Consider the following 19,331-nt stretch of genomic DNA (forward strand, 5'->3'; position numbering starts at 1 on the left):
TTAGCACTCATTAGTTTCATATTACACTCTGATGACATGGTGACAGCTTCAACACATATGTAAAAATCCTATTTCTGTAATAAATGTTTCCTTTCCTAATAATGCTCTTTTATGGATTATTCATCTTACAACACATTTTATTATCATATAATTTCAATGTTTTAATGAAAAAAGCAATGAAAAGAAGAAAAAATAAATTTAGGAGTGCTATTTCTCTTCTCTCTCTGTTTACCTGAATACTTTTATTTTGAATTAGCTGTGGAGTTTATTCACATAAAACCAACTGGAACAGTGAAGGACATGGACTAGTTTTTAGGATGCTTCTTATTTTGGCTGTTATGGAGGAGAAAGAAAAATGTTCTGGGTCAGATTACAGATTAGATCCAGACCTCAAATGACTCAGTGAATTTTCACAGTACAGTGCTGGAAAACAACGACATGCCGTTAAAAAACATGCAGAGGCAGAGTTTTCCTACTGACCCTAAAACCAACAAAGAAAAACAAAGGATTTTAACATCCTCAGATTTCAAGTAATCACTTTTAAATGTATTTAAATTACAGCTTTTCATTTAATTTAATTTTTAATTGAATTCACTTGGTAATAAAACTGAATATGTTTATGAATTAACAGTTTTTCAAGAACAACAAAGAAACTTCTGAGTTTGAAAAGTTGAAAATTTGCTTTAAAAAGATCATACAGTTTGAGACCAAACTCAGAAATTTTCTAGAAAAAAGGACATTTCTGAGTTTGAAATCTAAAACAATATCAAATTTCTTTGAAATGCAGTTGAGATTTATTTTATCTCTACTTATTGAGATTGTTCTACTGATATGCTCCTATATTTAGTTATTTGTAAGTCAGTTTTGTTATTTTCAGCAGCAACTAGACCAAAAGTACTTGGTGAGATTTTATGTTTTGCGGTTTTAAAATCTCTTCCCAGATCTGAACTAAAAAATCCCCTTAAGTATTTAAAACCTGCTGAATGCTGGTTGTTGTTTCAAATAAATCTGTTAATCTGAATTCTGCATATTTTTCCTTGAGAAGCAACTCAACCATTTAATCCTGCTTCTAAATCTGAGAGTTCAGCCATATGATCGAGGTCAATAAGCTGTTTTTCCAGAGATTTACCTTTTTAAAACATTTCCTTCACCGTCATCAACGGCCTTAAAGCTGGAGGATTAGACAAACGATGGAAGATCCAGGAAACCCAGCAGGGTTGAGTTAATCCTTGTGGTCAAACGCACAATGGCTTTCAATCTCTGAGTCAAATCCGGCTAATAATGCTCTAAAGATATCCACTTAGGCTTCGCTGGAAAGGAATTACCTGTTAAAAACCACAACAATTACAGTTGGTCGGTTTACCCCAGAAATGGCATCAGAACAGGAGAGACTTTGGGCCGCCGAGAAAAAGAGAAGAATTCTAATTTTAATCTCTGAAATTCTCTGGAAAAACAAGGAAATTTCAGAGTTTAAAAAGTTTAAAGTGGGCTAGAAAAAAACAAAACAAAGAAGCTTCTGAACTTAAAAGTAAAATAACAGCTAAACAGCAATTAGAATTTTGAGGTCAAATTTAGAAATGTTCTAGAAAAAACATGGACAGTTTTGAGTTTAAAAGGTAAAAAAAAAAAAATACTAGAAAAATCTGAAATTTTGAGATAAAACTCAGGAATTTTCTAGAAAAAAATAAGAAAATTTCTGAATTTTCAGATCAATTTCAGACACTTTGTAGAAAAATCTTGGAAATTTCTCAGATTGAAAATTTGTTATAAAAAATCTGGAATTTTGTAAGAAAATAAAGGAAATTTCTGATTTTAGAAAATTTAAGTTTCAGGAAAGAAAAATTAAATTTTGAGATTAATACAAAATTTCAAGAAAAAAACAATAAGTATCAAAAACTTGCTAGAATATAATTACAAAATTTGAGCTCAATCTCAGAAAAAAACAAGGACATTTCTGAGTTTGAAATGTTGAAAATTTACTAGAAAACACTCAAAGTCAAACATTTAAAACTTTAGAAACTTAGAAATGTTGATGGTTTATCCAAAGTTTTAGTTTTTAGATTAATCTTAAAGTTTCTGATTTTCTCCTAGAATATTTTTCAACATTTCAAATTAAGAAATGTACTCTTTTTTTTTATTGAGAAAAGTTTCAATGATATAAATGTTTGACTTTCAAATCAACATTTCTAAGGGGGAGGCTGTTGCAGTAAATTTGCTCCTCCTTTGTTTTGCATCAAAAACGACCCTAACACACCTGTCCAGATGAATTCTCCCAAACTGTGAAGGTTTGTTAACGTAGCTGGAATCTGACAGCATCAGCTACAGAATGAGCTGACTGGTTTCCTTGCAGGACGTCTTCCCCCTCCTGCAGATGCACCGGCCGCTAAGCGTGCCGCGTTATTCTGCTGCAGCAGCAGCTGAGCTGAACTCGGGTCTCGTCTGGGACGCGTCACTGTCAGCGTGAGACTAAAGGCCGACAGGAAGGAGGGAAGGCGGCTGTTGGGGCTCGGGGCGGTTTGGCCTCCCACAGGGAGTCAAAACGCAGCAGCAGGTCAGGAACGAGGAGCAGCAGCTGCTGTGAGCGACGCCGTTTTCCTCACAAAACGATTCTTCATCCTGTCGCCGAACAGGAAACGCATCGGACAAACTGCTTGTGCGTAAGAAACGTGTAAGAGAAAACACTTCTGGAGGTTTAATTACGCCAACAGACGGTTGAAATTGAGAGGCAGTACTTGTTGTTTCTGGAGCGTCTGCGATCAACAGCTGGCCCCACGTAGCCTTGACCTCTGACCTTTCCATTCTGCCCCATTTTCTGCTCAAACACGCCCACAATCCATCTGGGCAACCCTTTGAAGCTGAAAACAATAGCAGAGAAACGCCAACCTACTTTTACTCAAATAAAAGTATTTGGTACAAAGTACTGAGCAACTTATCAAAACAATCTTTGAACTAATTTGAACGACTAAAAAGTGGTAAAATACTGAATTTTGAAATTAGATGACTTGTAAAAGTTGCTACATTGGAGCATTTGGGACAGTTAAGAAAAATTACAAGAATAAAATAATAAAATACAAGTCATATTATTACAACTTTATTCTTACTTATTAAGAAATATTCTTAGTATGGCCCTAATCCTCTCATCATAGATCATTAGTTGCACTGAAAAATTTAGTTTTAGCTTGTCAAATAAATACGTCAAAATTTGCTGCAATACAAAAGTTAAAGTCATCAAAATAATCTAATCTGCATCCACAAGATCCAAACATGGAAACGCAGCATTCAGCTTCTAGGCAACACTAATCTGGGAGCAACTTCCAGAAAACTGCATAACTGCTGAAACACTGAGTTCCTTTAAATCCAGACTGAAAACAAACCTGATCAGATCAATAACTGGAACATTGACCAATGAATGAATAATGAAGCAAAATCAATATTAGTTTAATCAATAAAATGATTTATTTGGCAATAGAAAGCTTAGAATATTTTACATCTTTAAAACACACATAAAAACGAAACAACTATAAATACAAAGTGAAGCATCTAAACTGTTTATTTCCTGCAGAAATATCAGAGATAAACATCATCGATCGCGTTTCCCTCTGCAGTGGAAACAGGAAGATGTGCAAAAACAAAAAGCCGACGACAGTGAAACCTGATTCTCCTGATGCAGCTGGAAAGTGAAGGGCAGAGGCACAAATAAACCCCCACAATCCTCAGGGGAGCTTTCTGAGGTCTGCACACGGCGGCCATCTTTAAAACATTAATTATCTATTCATTTTGAAGGCAGTAAAACTGAAAGAGTTCAGACCTGAGTCGATTCTGCAGAACTGATATGCATCATAAAACAATCAGCTCCACTGACATCATTTCTACAGGAGAGAAGATGAGAACCAACAAGCATCCAAAGGTATCAAAGCTGAAAGGCAACAAGAAGCTGAAATCTGCGGAAGGAGATTCAGGCCATTAAGACAAAAAAATAAATAAATAAAGAATTGTGACTTTTTCTCAGAATTTTGATCTCAGAACATTAAAGTCAAAATTCTGCTGTCAAAATCTTCTGGAAAAAAAAGTAAAAATTCTGAGATTAAAGTCAAGATTTTGTGAAAATAATTTGGCGGAATTCTGACTAAAAAGTCTGAATTGTGAGATTAAAGTCAGAATTCTCTGAATTTTGAAAAAGAAAAAAAAAATTGCCGAATTTGGACTTTTGATCACAAAAGATTAAAGTCCGAGAGTCAAAATTCTCAGATTAAAGTCAGATTTCTGACTCTTTTCTCAGGGTTATGACTTTTGATTTCAGAATATTAAAGTCAAAATTCTGAAAACAAAATCTAAATTCTGAGAAAAAAGAAATCAGAATTTTCTCAGAATTCTAAGAATAAAGTCAGAATTCTAGCAATTTAATATTAGAGCCAAAATTATTATAATTCTTTTTGGCCCTTATCCTCTTCCGTATAAATTCCTAAAAATCTGTGACAGAGTTTTTAATTTAAACACCATTCAAGAAAGGCAAGAATCAAGATGCTCGTTAATTTTTTGCTCCTGAATCTTAACCTGGCACACAGGACAGCTGACCATCATCACCAAAGAGGAGGAAGATGAGGAAGGGGAGGAAGATGAGGAAGTGCAGGAAGATGAGGAAGAGGAAGAGCTCCTGCTGTGAAGAGATGCTGGGGTGGCGGCAGACGCCGTCTGTGTCTTTCCCGTCTCCCTCGCTGCTGCTGAGCTGCTGCTCATTGTCTTCTCAAAGAAATCAAAGATGCTGGCTGAGGTGCTTCGGTCGTCCCGCGACCTTTTCCTCGACGCCTGGCCTCCATTTTGAACCCCAGAGTCGCTGAAATACTTGGACTGAGACGGCGTTGCAGCGCCGCCTGCAGGTGCTGCTGGTTTTAGAGGTGAAAGCTGCAAACTGGAGTTGGATGTAGAGGAAGGGGAAGTCTCTGTGGTTTCTCCTGACTTCCTGATGGTGGCGCTGTTGAACAGATCCTGAATGGAAGCTTGTCTCATCCTCTCTCCCTGAGATTTAGGAACTTTCACCGGCGAGCCGTTAACGTTGACGAACACTCTGGTGTTTCCGACGGATCTCTTCGCAGGAGGTTTTACTCCGAAAGAGGGTCGGGCGTTTGAGATGGAGTTGGTTTGATCCGATAAGCCGGAGCGAACTGGAGAGGAGACGGAGCTGGACGAAGAAGGCACTGATGGCGAGCGAGATGGAGAGGAAGAGGAGGAGATTTGGGACTTCCCTCCCAGCAGGAAGCCTCTCCCGCTGAAAGGGATGACGTTCCTGATGTCCTGAGATCCAGAAGCTGGGAACAAAAACAGCAAGTGTCAAAATAAGGCAGGAGCGAACGGTTATTGTAGAAATTGATTACTGTCTCAAATATTCTGACAATTAATAGATTATTCTGATGATTAATCAATTATTTTTTGAAGATTAATCAACTATTCTAACAATTAATTGATTATTATGATGATTAATTGAATAAAAAATTGGCACCTTCTGCTGATTTTTCATTTAACCACCTAAGCTTACTGTATGAAATATTAGAAAAAAAATCAAATAATACAAATAAACAATTCATTTCCTTTTTTACTTAAGGAAAAAACATTTTCTTGCCAATCTTTATTATACGCTTTATTACCTCTGCAACTAAAAAAAATATAATTTTAGCTTTAATATATGAAGCTCAGCTGTGTTGATTACTTTTTAAAGTAACTGATTAATAGAAGATTTTATTTACAGAATTTGAAACAGGTGAAGACTATGCCACTAGAACATATTTACAGAAAAAGGACTAATCCTAAATTAAAATTATTTCTTTTTCAAACTGTTTTGCCTTAATTAATACTCTGAGTGTGTTGTTCTTTCAACAAATTGCCTTTTTTTTGAGTCTGTATTCTCCACTTAACAATTAATCGATTACTAAATTAGTTGACGATTATTTCAATCAATTAATCACGATTAATCGTATCATCCCTAATCAAAACCAACCGAACTGCTAGGAAAGTTAAACCTGAACACTGGTAAAAGGTAAAACCAAATCACCTTTGACTGTTTCTGAAGGCTTCCCATTCCCTGCTGTCTTCTTCTCCGAGGTCTTCTTGTTTTTTTTCCCGTATCCTTCAGGCTCTTTGACCTTAGTGTAAGTCCCACCGCATGACCTCCGGTGGTCCTCCCACCAGGGGTCCAGAGAGGACGGGGCCCGGTTCATGGCCCTCTTCACGTACCCAAAGTAAGGCTTGCGGTTCTGGCAGGGCCCGTTGCATCGCCACCAGTGCTGCCGGTAGACGTCGACTTCATCATGGAAGCTGTGGTAGATCTAAAAAGACAACAACAAATGCAAATTTCAGATCAAACTGAGGATCATCAGCTGATGGAGCTCAGTGGAGAAGGAAATACGCCTACAGTGATTTTGGTCCCGCTGGCCTTGTTGATCCTGTTCATGTGTTTGCAGAACTCGGGTCCGTGTCCGTCTCTGTCTCGGTTGTTCTGGGTCACAAACAGGAGGGCGTGGATCATTTCATGGAGGAGAGTCTGTGAAACAAACAGGTAGCAACATCAGTATATTAGAAATACAAATAAAAATCTTTCTTTTACAACAGAGTCTGACCTCAACCAGGTCTTTCCTGGGCCTCAGCTTCAGCAGAGGCTCGCTGAGCCGGATCGAACAGAGTCCGCCTCGGCCTTCATAAGAGCACACACCGGCACACCTACAGAAAAACAACAAAAGCAGGAAACTGCTTATTATTTATTCAGAACATTAACATTTGCATGATTAATTTAAATTCTTAAACACCTAGTTTTTCTTTGCTACTTTACAAAAAGAAAGGAATATGATATCTATAAATATCAGTTACTGGCCATTAAATTAATATCAGATATAAATCAGTGCATTCCTGCATGTCTGAAAGTTTAAACTGATTTTAATGTGTAAAATAAACAAAAGAAAATAAAAAAGAGCAGATGAAAAATGACAAAGCTACAGAACATGATGAAATAAAAGACTTGACTGACAGAATGCATATTTTCACACCATTTCCAGGGATTATTTGAATGATACATTTTATCTTGTTAAAATTGTTTTTGAGGTCAATATTTTGATTTGTTATTAAAGGAAATATTCATAATTACTCCTCTGGGAATCACAATCTTGTTTTCTCTGCTCAGAATATAAACCTTTTACTCAAAGGCAACCTGTAGAGAAAGTAGTCACGGAAAGCAGACGAAACTTCTCAGCATTGTTTTGACGTTACTGATAGGATTGCTCTTTGCCAGCCACATGAATTAGTGTTTTCTGAAATGGTTCTGCTTGTTCTGTGTTTTGAAATTAGCTCCCACTGCCATGGAAAGGAAGTTTTATGTTCAGTTGCTGAGATTTGGAAAGTGCAGTGGAGTGGAGTTCACGGTGAGGTCAGGGGAGGAGGACTGCTCTGTCCACATGTATTTTGTGGTTCTGAATGAGTCTCCTGAGGTTTTGTGTATTGCGAACCGGGGGTCACTTTTACGACCCGGCATCCTCATTTTGGGCTGGACTCCACCCGGACTACTCCCCGTCACTGATCCGGTTTGTGGTTCTCCTCAAGGACACAAACAGCTACATGTGTTTCCATTGACTAGTCATCATTCCTCCTCATCAACAGGAGATGTTTTGGACTAGAAGGGCCAGGATATGAGAATTTTTTTTTATTACAAGAATAATTTATTTATTTATTAGCAAATAAATGAAAATTGCCAGAAAAAACGTCTTGTAAATGTGAGAAAATTGTTTTCTTGAGAAAAAAAAGTTATCAGGTTCTCTTGTGACCACCTTAGTCCTTGCAGTTCTTTTTTTCTTCTAAATTGTTTGTATGACCTTTTCAACATCCTACTACTGATAACAATTTGATCCTGATGTGTTAAAAGGTTAAGTATTTCTATTAGGTATTATGTATTACCTATAACATTTACACAAAAATATAGCTTCACAAGATGTTCAACATTCCTCATTTTCATGAGGAATATTCTCTCATTCAAAGTCCAAATAAATAAAAGTTAAATTATATCACTCTGAACTAATAAGGAGTGCACGGGCCAAAAGATCCCAATATAAAAAAATAATAATTCAAACACCCCCAATCGATCATTCAATTTAATCGATTAATCGTCCACATCTACTTCCACCCAAACTTTGAAAATCAGAAGCATCAGTCTATGATTTTGTGTTGAGAAATGCTGATATTTCTGCCTTATTCCTAATGATTAAATAAAAAGTGTCTTACAGAGTCATTCTGGGGCTCCACTTGACCTCCACTCCGTTGAGTTTCCCCCAGAAGAACATGTCGTTGAACTCCAGAAACATGGACCTCAAGTCCGGGTTGGGGTCCAGCATCTCCCAGGACTCGTCTACGATGCTCAGCGGCCTCTCGGGCTGAGCGGTCGGCGGCTTCCAGCGGGTAACAGCGCCGCTGCCACCTCCGTGTGACTCAACTTTCTGTTTCTTATTGCTATGGCCGAAGCCATCCTCCAGAAAACAGTCCGGTGGGATCTGGGAAGTCTGGTATTCGGTGTCGAACTGTTCCTGAAGCTGAATGGCGAGCAGGAAATCAGCATCCATGACAACAACAACAACTAGCAGGAGGCTAACTAGCTTTGTTGCCGGATATTCATGTAAAATAAAAACAATCTAAGTTCTGGAGTGAACAACAACTTCGACCAGATCATAATAAAATCCTATCAGAGTAAAAGTGCGCTGGTTTTGGTCATATTTCCTAATTAAGCCACATTTTCTAAGCCAAGAGTAACAGATAACTGCCGATTTGCTAAAAACTAGAGCCGATAAGTCAAAGTGCTGCAGTGGAAATGATGTATTTCCGGTATTGTTCAAAAATAAAAGCATAAGTTTTTGGAGTAGCTTCAGTCATTTGGGAGATTTTCGACATTTTTTGTTTAAAATCTAAATAATAAAATTACTTAAACTAAAACTCTCAATCAATAAAATACATTTTGCCTTTATTTACGAGATGTTCAGCGTTAACTCATAAACTTGACTACGCTTTCCTGTCCAAACCTGACCCGGATGTTGTTCTACGCTCAAGTCAAATATACTTTGAATTTTACATATCAAAAATAGATTTGTTTAATATTTAATATATCGAGGTGGGTAAATACTCAGAGCATAAGAGTAGGACTACTTCAAAAATATTGTTTTACTAAACTAAAAGTAAAAAGTATCAGTTCAAGAAAATACTGTAGTAAGAATAAATAGGATATTTGGTAAATAGTCTGTCAGAATTCTGAAGGAAAAAAAATTAAAATGCTGAGAAAAAAAACGAAAAAAGTCGAGATATCTGAGATTAAAGTTAGAACTCTGAAAAATGTAATATATCTGAGAGAAAAATAAGAAATCTTATCTCGGTGTCCTTAATTAAATTCTGTGGTAAAATTAAATAAATAAATAAATAAATAAATAAATAAATAAATAAACGTGATTCAATACAAACGTTCTATTTCTATTTTATTGTATTTTGTTTAGCTGTGTGGGTTAGAGTTTACCTTCCCAATATGGCGGCGCCGTTGGCGTGCCAATCCCCGTGACGTTCACAACCCGGGTGTCCACCTTCAAACAACTTCCTGTTTGTGTATTAGCGGATATGAATGAGTTTTTCCGCTGTTCTCATTCCTCTCCTTCCCAATTCTACTTTTGATTTAATACGTGACTAAAACTGAGGACTAAAGATGTCTGAAACCGGGAACCGACTACGGAAGCTTCTCGAATCGCCCAATTTCGACCCGCAAAGCTACGTCAAGCAGTTGTCCCAGCAGTCCGACGGAGACAGAGACCTGCAGGAGCATCGGCAGAAAATCCAGAATCTGGCCGACGAGACGGCCCAGAACCTCAAAAAGAATGTTTACAAGAACTACAGGCAGTTCATCGAAACGGCCAAGGAGATCTCATACCTGGAGAGCGAGATGTACCAGCTGAGCCACATCCTGACCGAGCAGAAGAGCATCATGGAGAGCATCACTCAGTCCCTCCTCTCCACGGATAAAGATGAGACCTCCAAGGAGATGCAGGCAGCCTTCCCCAAGGAGACAGAGGAGCTGAAGCAGAGGACGCTCACTTCCCTGCTGGAGAAGGTGGAAGGAGCAAAGAACATCATGGACACCCCGGGGAGGCACCTGGTCTACAATGGAGACCTGGTAGAGTTTGACGTGGACAACATGTCGCCCATCCAGAAGGTGAAATGAAATCATTATTTAGAATGGGTAAAATGTTAGCAAAAGTGAATGAGAAGAAAACAAACACAATGATAATAATCAAACATAAAAAATAGGGCTACAACTAGTAATCGATTATCTTGACGATTAATCGAATAAAACACGTTCTACAATTTTCTCATTTAACCACTGAAGTCTTTTGCTGTTCAATGTTAGAAATACATCAAAACATATAAATAAGAAATTCAATTCCTTTTTTAAATAAGAAAATAAAAATTTTATTGCCTACAATGCAACATTCCTTTAGTAAATCTGAACAAGTGACGCTAAAGCTAAAAACATATTCACAGACAAAGGTGTTGTTAACTTGAACACAAAATGTTTGTTTTTTGTACATTTTTGGCTTAAGTGCTGCTCTGAATGTGTTGCTGTTTTCAGTAAATTGATTTAAAAATATATTTATATGTCCACCAGGAAAAGAAAACACAAGTTCAACTAAATATATGTGATTTCTGTGGTTCATAATGTGTAGACTAAAATAAATATTGGTGATTTTAGTACAAAAAATAATTTTTCCTTGACAACCATGCTTGCCATCAGTGACTGGTGGATTTGTTTCAGCGAATCAAGCCTGTGGAAACATCTGTCCCAAGTCATATCAAAGTTTTTTATTTTGTTCAATAATCTGGTGCACAAAATAATCTTTAATTGGTTTGGCACACTTCTTGTTTTCACCAGGTTCACGCTTTCCTCATGAATGACTGCCTGCTGATCGCCACCTGGTTACCCAACCGCAGAGGCACGGTGAAGTACAAATACAACGCCTTGTACGACCTTGAGAGCTTCGCCGTGGTGAACGTGAAGGACAACCCCCCCATGAAGGACATGTTCAAGATCCTCATGTTCCCCGACAGCCGCATCTTCCAGGCGGAGAACAGCAAAGTGAAGAAGGAGTGGCTGGAGATTCTGGACGAGACCAAGAAGAACAAAGTTTCCAAGGAGAAGCACAAGAAGGAGGAGGAGGTCCCCATGTCTCCGGTGCGGGCCGAGGTGTCCACCAACCCCTTCGACATGGAGGACGAGGAAACGGTGGAGTCGGAGGACAGCGTGGATCTCAGCATGGAGTGGATCCAGGAGCTGCCGGAGGATCTGGACGTGTGCATCGCGCAGAGGGACTTCGAGGGCGCAGTGGACCTGCTGGACAAGCTGAATGAGTATCTGAAGGACCAGCCGGCGACGCCCAAGGTGAAGGAGCTCCGGGCGAAGGTGGACGAGCGTGTGCGGCAGCTGACGGAGGTTCTGGTGTTTGAGTTGTCTCCAGATCGCTCCCTTCGCGGTGGACCTAAAGCGACCCGACGGGCGGTGTCCCAACTCATCCGACTTGGTCAGTGTTTCTCAAAGTGGAGGAAAATGAGAAAACAAATATGAAAAACTACACTTTCCAGTCATAAATTTAAAGTTTTGTAGTTATTATTATAATATACAAGTTAAAAAAAAACTTATTGAATATGGAGGTAAAAGTTAGGAAATGGAAATTCAGGAAAACACAATTAATCAGACTGGCAGTCAAATTGACTGCCAATCAAATTTATCAAGTTGCTTTGCTCCTCTAGCTAGAAATGGAACAATTTCTGATAAGAAAAAAACTGCAGCTGCTTCAAAAGGCGACACTGTGGAGACTAAATAAAATTTGATGTGATAAATAGTAAAAATATTACTTTTTTTAATCAAAAGAGGAGGTGGAGGTGGAAAATTGTACCTGGTAATGTAGCAACATCAGATTAATAGTCATAATATATTATCTTAGAAAATGTTCCACCACACAGAACATGTTGCCAAGTAAAATCAGAAGGTATGAGGTTAGCATTTATGCTAAACGAAAGTAATAATTATTGAAGAAAAAATAAAAATTTGAAAAAAATTGTAAAATTCTGTTTTTTTACATATTTTGTAGCATTGTCTGTGGGCTTACTAAGGGGGTCTCTGGCTAGAAGCTAACACTATTTGGGCGACCATGAACTATCTCTCTCTCTCTCTTTGGTTACCTAGCAACTCACTCACTCTTTGGTTACCTAGCAACAGCCTGTTGAGTAACTGGCGCAGCAGCAGTTTAAAGTTTTGCCACAGTGCCTCATAACTGCTTAAAAAAAACACAGGGGGGTTGGGTAGTATTTCAGATCTTTAAATAATGTTTTTCAGCCAACTGTCCAGGCCTTTTCCAGCTTATTGACTTTGTCGCTATGTTTTTTTTTAGCAAATTTTCAGACAAAAAAAAAAAGGTATTTGCAGGTCAGGCACTCCAAAGCTGTAATCATTGCACCACTAAACCAAATCAAAACTAGAAAAGTGTAACAAAACATTGAGAACTGTTGATCAAACCCCCCACAGAAACATATTTGAATAAATACCAAGGTCCAGACTTCTGTGTCGTACTGGAAAATCAGTGATACTTTAATGTATCACTGTGTAATGGATTCTGCTGATTTCAGGTCAGTCCACCAAAGCGTGCGAACTCTTCCTGAAGAACCGCGCCGCCGCCGTCCAGACAGCGATCCGGCAGCTTCGCATCGAAGGAGCCACGCTTCTCTACATCCACAAGCTCTGCAACATCTTCTTCACCAGCTTGCTGGAAACCGCCAAAGAGTTTGAGATGGACTTCGCGGGCAACACGGGCTGCTACTCGGCCTTCGTGGTCTGGTCCAGGTCGGCCATGACCATGTTTGTAGACGCCTTCAGCAAACAGGTCAGCGAAGACGCTAAGAGACAGGTTCAAAGGTGTTTTCACACCTGACGGTCTGGTAGATTTGGCTCAATTGTGGACCAAAATCGCAACATTTGTTACATTTTCATGGTTCTCGTAGATATAAAAAAAAGGAGTAAATTTCCGCCAAAAAAACTTTTTCTACAAAAAACATGGAAATGTCTGAGTTTCAAAAGCTGAAAATTTGCAAGGCAGAAATCAGAATTTTTTAGATTAACCAGAAATTTTTTAGAAAAATGTGGAAATTTCTGAGTTTCACAAGTTGAAAAGTTGCTAGGAAAAGCTAAAAAATAATTTGGATTAATCTTTTAAATCTTCTAAAAAAGGTGAAAATTTGGTAGAAAAAAATCAGAAATGTTGAGATTGATCTCATAAATTTTCTGGAATAAAATAGAAAATTTCCAAGTTTCAAAAGTCAAAAATTTAAGTTTATAAAAAAAAACTTAAAAATGTCTGAGTTTCAAAAGTTTTAAACTCTGACTCTGAAAATTTGAGGTTGATCTTGTACATTAAATGGAAAAAGGGTTTGGGCTCTTTTTTTGGTTGTATTTACCCAGAATGCCATGTGCTGCAGTTCACTTCCTGCTTTTGGAGCGGTACCTGCTCTGCTTTGCATTCTCATCTGGATTCAAACATCACCAGAGTTCACTTCAACCGTACAGAGGCCGAGGGTTTTAGGTGCACCAAGGTGCTCGTTATAGAAATATTCTTCAGCTTAATGAATGTTTTCCACTTTTTCAGGTGTTTGACAGTAAGGAGAGTCTGTCCACAGCAGCCGAGTGCGTGAAAGTGGCCAAAGAGCACTGCCAGCAGCTGACCGAGATCGGCCTGGACTTGACCTTCACTCTGCAGTCACTGCTGGTTAAGGACGTCAAGGCGTCCCTGCAGAGCTACAAGGATATCATCATCGAAGCCACCAAGCACAGGAACTCAGAGGAGATGTGGAGGAGGATGAACCTGATGACCCCTGAGGCTTTGGCCAAACTCAAGGTGGCGCCGACTGCCATTGTCCCATCTTTTGTCCTCCTTTCTGTATTGTTCTCAGCTTTTGGAAGCTGAAGTATTTTGCTATATTTTGTAAGATTCCTTTTTAAGGCAAAAAATGTACCAAAAGATACACAAAGAAGAAGAAACAGTGGGTGGAAAAATGCTTTTTCTGAATTATAACTCACATGAATGTGGATACACTGTAAAATTTATGAAAGACTCAGATTTATTAGTTTTAGTTTAGCAAACAATTGTTTAATACACAATTAATCATTTAGCAAACAATTAATTGCTTACTAAATGATTAATAAATTACTAACCAATTAATCTATAGTTTACTAATCAATTGTAAATGAAAAAATAATCTAGGTTTTAATTATTTAGTAAACGATTGTTTAATAAACGATTAATCATCTAGCAAATGATTAATGGCTTACTAAACGATTAATTGTTCACTAAATGATTAATCGTGTACTAACCGATTAATCTATCAAATACCAAACAATGGTAAATGAAAAAAGTTTTTAAGCTTGTAGTAAATGATTGCTTAGTAAACATTTAAGTCTTTGCTAAATTATGAAATGCTTAGTAAACAATTGTTCACTAAACGTTTAATTGCTTACGAAATGATTAATTTGTCATTTATTAAATAATTGGAAACAAAAATATCATTTAGTTATTAATCATTTAGAAAACAATTGATTATTAGATTAGTTGAGGATTATTTCAGTAATTGATTCATCATGATTAATCCGATTAATCAGTTCAGCTCTAAAAGCAACACAAATATTTTTTTGCTAACGTTACAATCTTCTCTCCTGTTGCAGGAAGAGATGCGCAGTTGTGGTATCAACTTCCAGCTGTACACAGGCGACGACTGCTGGGTCAACCTGAGCTACACGGTCGTAGCCTTCACCAAGCAGATGATGAGCTTCCTGGAGGAAGGCCTGAAGCTCTACTTCCCCGAGCTGCACATGGTGCTGCTGGAGAGCCTGCGGGAGATCATCCTGGTGGCCGTGCAGCACGTCGACTACAGCCTGCGCTGCGAGCAGGACTCCGACAAGAAGTCCTTCATCCTGCAGAACGCCAGCTTCCTGCACGACACCGTGCTGCCGGTGGTGGAGCGGCGCTTCGAGGAGGCTGTGGGGAAGCCGGCCAAGCAGCTGCAGGACCTGAGGAAGAGCACGAGGCCGGTGCGGATCAACCCTGACAGCACCACTTCCTTGGTTTGAGGCGGTCGGGAACGCCCACACATCCGTTCCCTCCATGCAATTTCACAGCTGACTGAAACACTAATTGCTGCTTTTTGTTGAGAGGCTGCAGCAGCAGCAGCAAAATGAAAACAGTAAGCACACCATTTCTGTTGTCACATAAAGGTTTATTTTAGTTTATGAAAATAATTCCTCATCCAGAGTTGGACATAGCAAATACACTGCAAAAACAAAATCTTACCAAGTATCTTAGTGTAGTTTCTAGTGTAAATATCTTATTACACTTAAAACAATAAGCAATAGAAGCTTGTTTTATGTCAATAATTCCCTAATATTGAAGAAAAGTTCCAGTTCTATTGGCAGATTATTTCACTTACAACAGGGAAAAATGTCTCATTATAAGTAAAATAATCTGCCAGAGGAACTAATCATTTTTCTGCAATTTTAAGAAATTATTGACTTAAAACAAGCTCCTATATCTTGCTGAGAAGTTACTGATGTGTAAGTTTTGTCTTATTTCAAGTAGACTAAGGATTTGCGCTAGAAACTAGACCAAAATTACTTGACAAGATTTTGTGTTTTTGCAGTGTATACACTTTATGCTTCTTTATCTCTTCCATAAATGCATTTTTTTTGCAAAATTTAATAATCAAATGCAGATTTTTTTTAATGTTTGCATAAAACAAAGATATTTGCTTCAGTTTAACAGGTTTACCCATCACTAATGTTGATTTTCATGCTGTTAAAATACACAAGATGTTTACAATGGTGCATTAGGGCCATCATAGATTAAAAAAACAAAAGGAGTAAATTTCCACCAAAAAATGTCAGAAATTTTCAAGAAAAATCTTGGAAATTTCTGAGTTTGAAAAGTTGAAAATTTGTAATAAGAAGGCATAGAAATTTTGAGATTAATCTCAAAATTAAATTTTTTTTCTAGCAAATTTTCAACTTATCAAACTCTGATATGTATATATATATATATATATATATATAATTTCTGAGAATAATCTACAAGTTTCTGAGTTTGTTGTTGGAAATGTACCCTCTATTTTTTTTAAATCTACAGTGGCCCTAATCCGCCGTCGTAGATTTGTTGTTTGTTCATGTAAATTTTGAGATTTTGAGGCAGCCATTTTGTATGTTGGATGAAAAGGGATGAATAAACTATGCCATTATGTCGAATGTGAGTTTTTTTTTACTTTAACACATTTTAATGATTTATTTCAGACATAAAAAAACAATAGAAACAAACAAAAATGATTAATTAATAAAGCACAACATTAATGTTTAGTACAAACATTACTTCCAGATCAAGTAAAAATGTCTAACAAGCAGAATCACCTATCAATATATTGACTTTATCTGACTACAGTTAAACCAGAGACATCAAGAGAATCAAAAAATCCCAAAGTTATCCAAAATATTCCAGTTGTTTTAAATAATCCTGAATCTCAGATTGGAAGATCAGAACTTGTTTAATAAGAGACTTGTGAGGATGTTTCTGTTATTTTTTTTACTGAAAGTTTTAATTTGAATCATTATTATGAAGAGCTGTCGCCCTCTTGTGGCAGGTTAGTATCAGCAAACAGATCTTTACAAACAGAAACTCATAACTTACTTTAATATCTTCAGTCATAAGTGGTCTTTATTGGAGAAAATCTCAGAGATGGCAGCCAAAAAGGCAAAATCAATGCAGATGAAATTATTTAACTGGAGTGTGAGGTGAAATTAATCTTGGAATTCAAACTTTAATGTCCAAATTCTGACATTTTTCTCAGAATTAAGATTTTTTTTTCTCAAAATTAGATTTTTTTCTTAAGAATTCGGGATTTAATCTCAGAATTCTGACTTTAATGTCCGAATTCTGACTTTTTTTCCTTGTAGTTGTGAATCTCAGAATTCTTTTTTTTTTCTCAGAATAAGAATTGTTTAAATTGTTTATGCATCATAATCTCTAATCTAGTCTCAAAACTCAAATTTACAGAGTAAATTTGGGTCAGACTTTCAGTGTGGATGAAGTGCAGATTAAATCCTATAGCGAGGAAGAAACAGTTGTGTTATTTTCATATACTAACAATTGATGTACACCTAATAATATTTGGTTACTAATTTTGAATTTTGACACAGAATTACAATTCTGAGGGCAAAAATCAGAGTTCATTTATTTTCTGTTGCCCTAATCTTCCATAAACTTGTGTTACTGAAGGCAATAAAAGTGGAGAAAATGTCTTGTCTGAGGAGATTTATGTGGCATTGTTCACACAATGATGTGCACAGATCCTCATTTCACAACAAAGCAAATGCGAAAGGCAGGTAATGTGATGCTAACAGGGCTGATAAATGGGAAATCTGTTCCAGGATGTGGGATTGATGCGGCTCCCTGAGGGACCCCAGTCTCTGCTGCCGCTGTCTGCTCCGTTAAATGTCCAGCTAACACAAAGGGCTAACGTGACAAACACAAAGGTTACTCGGTCGATCCGCTGCAGAGGCTCCCTCGTCCAGTTTTAGCGTGTTCGGGATCCATCTGATAGTTATTTGGTGGAGAATGTGTTTCCACCAGCGATCATGTTTCATCCTCATCATCACTCCGACGGCAGAACGGACGCAGAATTATGATCTTTATCACGGCCGCCATTATTGTTGACATAATGATGTCAGTTAAGACCCATTTCTGTCTTGTTTAGGAGACTGTTTGCTACTACTGGGAAATTAAGTAAATGAAAAGAAAAGTTGCTTTAAAAAAATACACCTGTTCGCCTTTGTTTAGCTAACTTAATTTCACACTCACATTTCAAAGTTTTTTATTTATTTATTTTTAGAAAATTTCTGAGAATCTCAAATTGTATGTGTTTTTTGGTAGAAATTTACACCTACCATACCATAGGTAAAACCAGCTGACCAAATGTGCTGGAGTTCTGCTTGGGTTGCTAGGAGATGTGCTCAGCTGGGGTTGCTAGGTAATGATGCAGCGCCCATACATAGTAACTGAACAGTCAGGAGGTTTTCAAAAAACACTAATTTATTGTCAAAATGGCTGTGTGTGTGTGTGTGTGTGTGTGTGTGTGTGTGTGTGTGTGTGTTTTAAAGCACTTTAGCTGTTTTTATAAGCAGTTGAGACCCAAGTGGAAGTATAAAAATGTGGAAAATGTGAATTTTGCATAATAGATTCTCTTTAATGGTCCACTGAATAAAACTGATTTAACACCAAGCTGCTAGCAAATTCTTCCCTGGCTTCATTTGCTCCTGTCTTTATTCTAGGCAAGACATACAGGGTAATAATCTCATTATCCATAGAGGTCTGAGGTGTTGTGTTTGTCTGAGCTGTCCTATTCTTGCATTAGAAGATCCTGCCAAGAAGCATTTGACTTCAGAAAACAGCCAAATACCCCCCTGAGACAGCTGTAGCTGCCACATCCAGCCAGGCAGGGGTCCAGAGACAGACTGGGGGTTTACTGGAGAGATTACAAGTCTCAGCTGGGGATCTCCCCCAGTCAGTATGTTTGTTTGTCATACTGAATATATTGAGTCATTGTAAATCAACATGTGAAGACTGGAAACCATTCTTATAATGGCTGACCACAGATGTGTGAGTGGCACCTGCAGAAAGCCTGCAGCAACACTGCCAAATGTCCCATGCAAGCGAGAGCCATTTCTGTAGTTTTCACAATAAGACCGTAAAGCTGCAGTATGTAACTTTTATTTTAAAGAAAACTAAACTAAACCAAACATTACATATTTGTTGAAGCTGTCACCATGAAGCATGTCATAATAATACATTTTACTGGAAGATAAATTGTTTCAGAAGTTATTACGATAATGTTGTTGTTTTGAGACAATTTTTAAGTAATAACGTTATAATAATGCAAGGACACATTTTCAGAAATCAATAAAATTTAACTTTAAAGTGTAATGGACTTTCAACACTGGAACTGGAAGACAATTTAAATATCCAAAATAAACAAACAAAACAACAACAACAACAAATAAAATGAATTATAGTCTCTCTTAAAAAGGGGGAGAATGGGGGTGTTAAATGAGACCAAAACATCAGACTGAGTTTCTTTTAGCATATTTTCAGCTTTTCAAGCTCAGACATTTTCAAGATTTTTTTCTAGAAAATTTCTGAGGATAATCTCAAAATTTCAGTTTTTTGGTGGATTTTTATTCCTCT

At 37.5% G+C, this 19,331-nt stretch overlaps 2 protein-coding genes across 2 annotated transcripts; one reads left to right on the forward strand and one right to left on the reverse strand.

Annotated features, from left to right (window-relative positions):
* Positions 1-4,036: 4,036 nt before the first annotated feature.
* On the reverse strand, positions 4,037-8,859 carry sprtn (SprT-like N-terminal domain). Its single transcript, XM_007577682.2, has 5 exons — positions 8,260-8,859; positions 6,612-6,711; positions 6,407-6,535; positions 6,047-6,320; positions 4,037-5,306 (listed from the first exon to the last, which is right to left on the reverse strand). The coding sequence occupies exons 1-5, from the start codon at positions 8,592-8,594 to the stop codon at positions 4,501-4,503; spliced, it is 1,644 nt and encodes a 547-aa protein (XP_007577744.1). The 5' UTR covers positions 8,595-8,859; the 3' UTR covers positions 4,037-4,500.
* Positions 8,860-9,578: 719 nt separating this feature from the next.
* On the forward strand, positions 9,579-15,447 carry exoc8 (exocyst complex component 8). Its single transcript, XM_007577683.2, has 5 exons — positions 9,579-10,219; positions 10,937-11,582; positions 12,688-12,941; positions 13,701-13,949; positions 14,774-15,447. Exons 1-5 carry the CDS (start codon positions 9,716-9,718, stop codon positions 15,176-15,178), a joined length of 2,058 nt encoding a protein of 685 aa, XP_007577745.1. The 5' UTR covers positions 9,579-9,715; the 3' UTR covers positions 15,179-15,447.
* The last annotated feature ends 3,884 nt before the right edge of the window (positions 15,448-19,331 follow it).

This window comes from Poecilia formosa, unplaced genomic scaffold (assembly GCF_000485575.1).
Source record: "Poecilia formosa unplaced genomic scaffold, Poecilia_formosa-5.1.2 Scaffold450, whole genome shotgun sequence".
Taxonomy (NCBI): domain Eukaryota; kingdom Metazoa; phylum Chordata; class Actinopteri; order Cyprinodontiformes; family Poeciliidae; genus Poecilia; species Poecilia formosa.

Bases quoted from the DNA above. Each gene is read 5' to 3' on its own strand.
- sprtn (XM_007577682.2), bottom strand. From the start codon at position 8,594: ATGGATGCTGATTTCCTGCTCGCCATTCAGCTTCAGGAACAGTTCGAC. The intron at 6,712-8,259 runs GTAAGACACTTT...GTTTTTCTGTAG, and splicing joins TGGAGCCCCAGAATGACTCT to GTGTGCCGGTGTGTGCTCTT. The intron at 5,307-6,046 runs GTGATTTGGTTT...TTTTGTTCCCAG, and splicing joins GCCTTCAGAAACAGTCAAAG to CTTCTGGATCTCAGGACATC.
- exoc8 (XM_007577683.2), top strand. From the start codon at position 9,716: ATGTCTGAAACCGGGAACCGACTACGGAAGCTTCTCGAATCGCCCAAT. The intron at 10,220-10,936 runs GTGAAATGAAAT...TGTTTTCACCAG, and splicing joins ACATGTCGCCCATCCAGAAG to GTTCACGCTTTCCTCATGAA. The intron at 11,583-12,687 runs GTCAGTGTTTCT...TGCTGATTTCAG, and splicing joins GTCCCAACTCATCCGACTTG to GTCAGTCCACCAAAGCGTGC.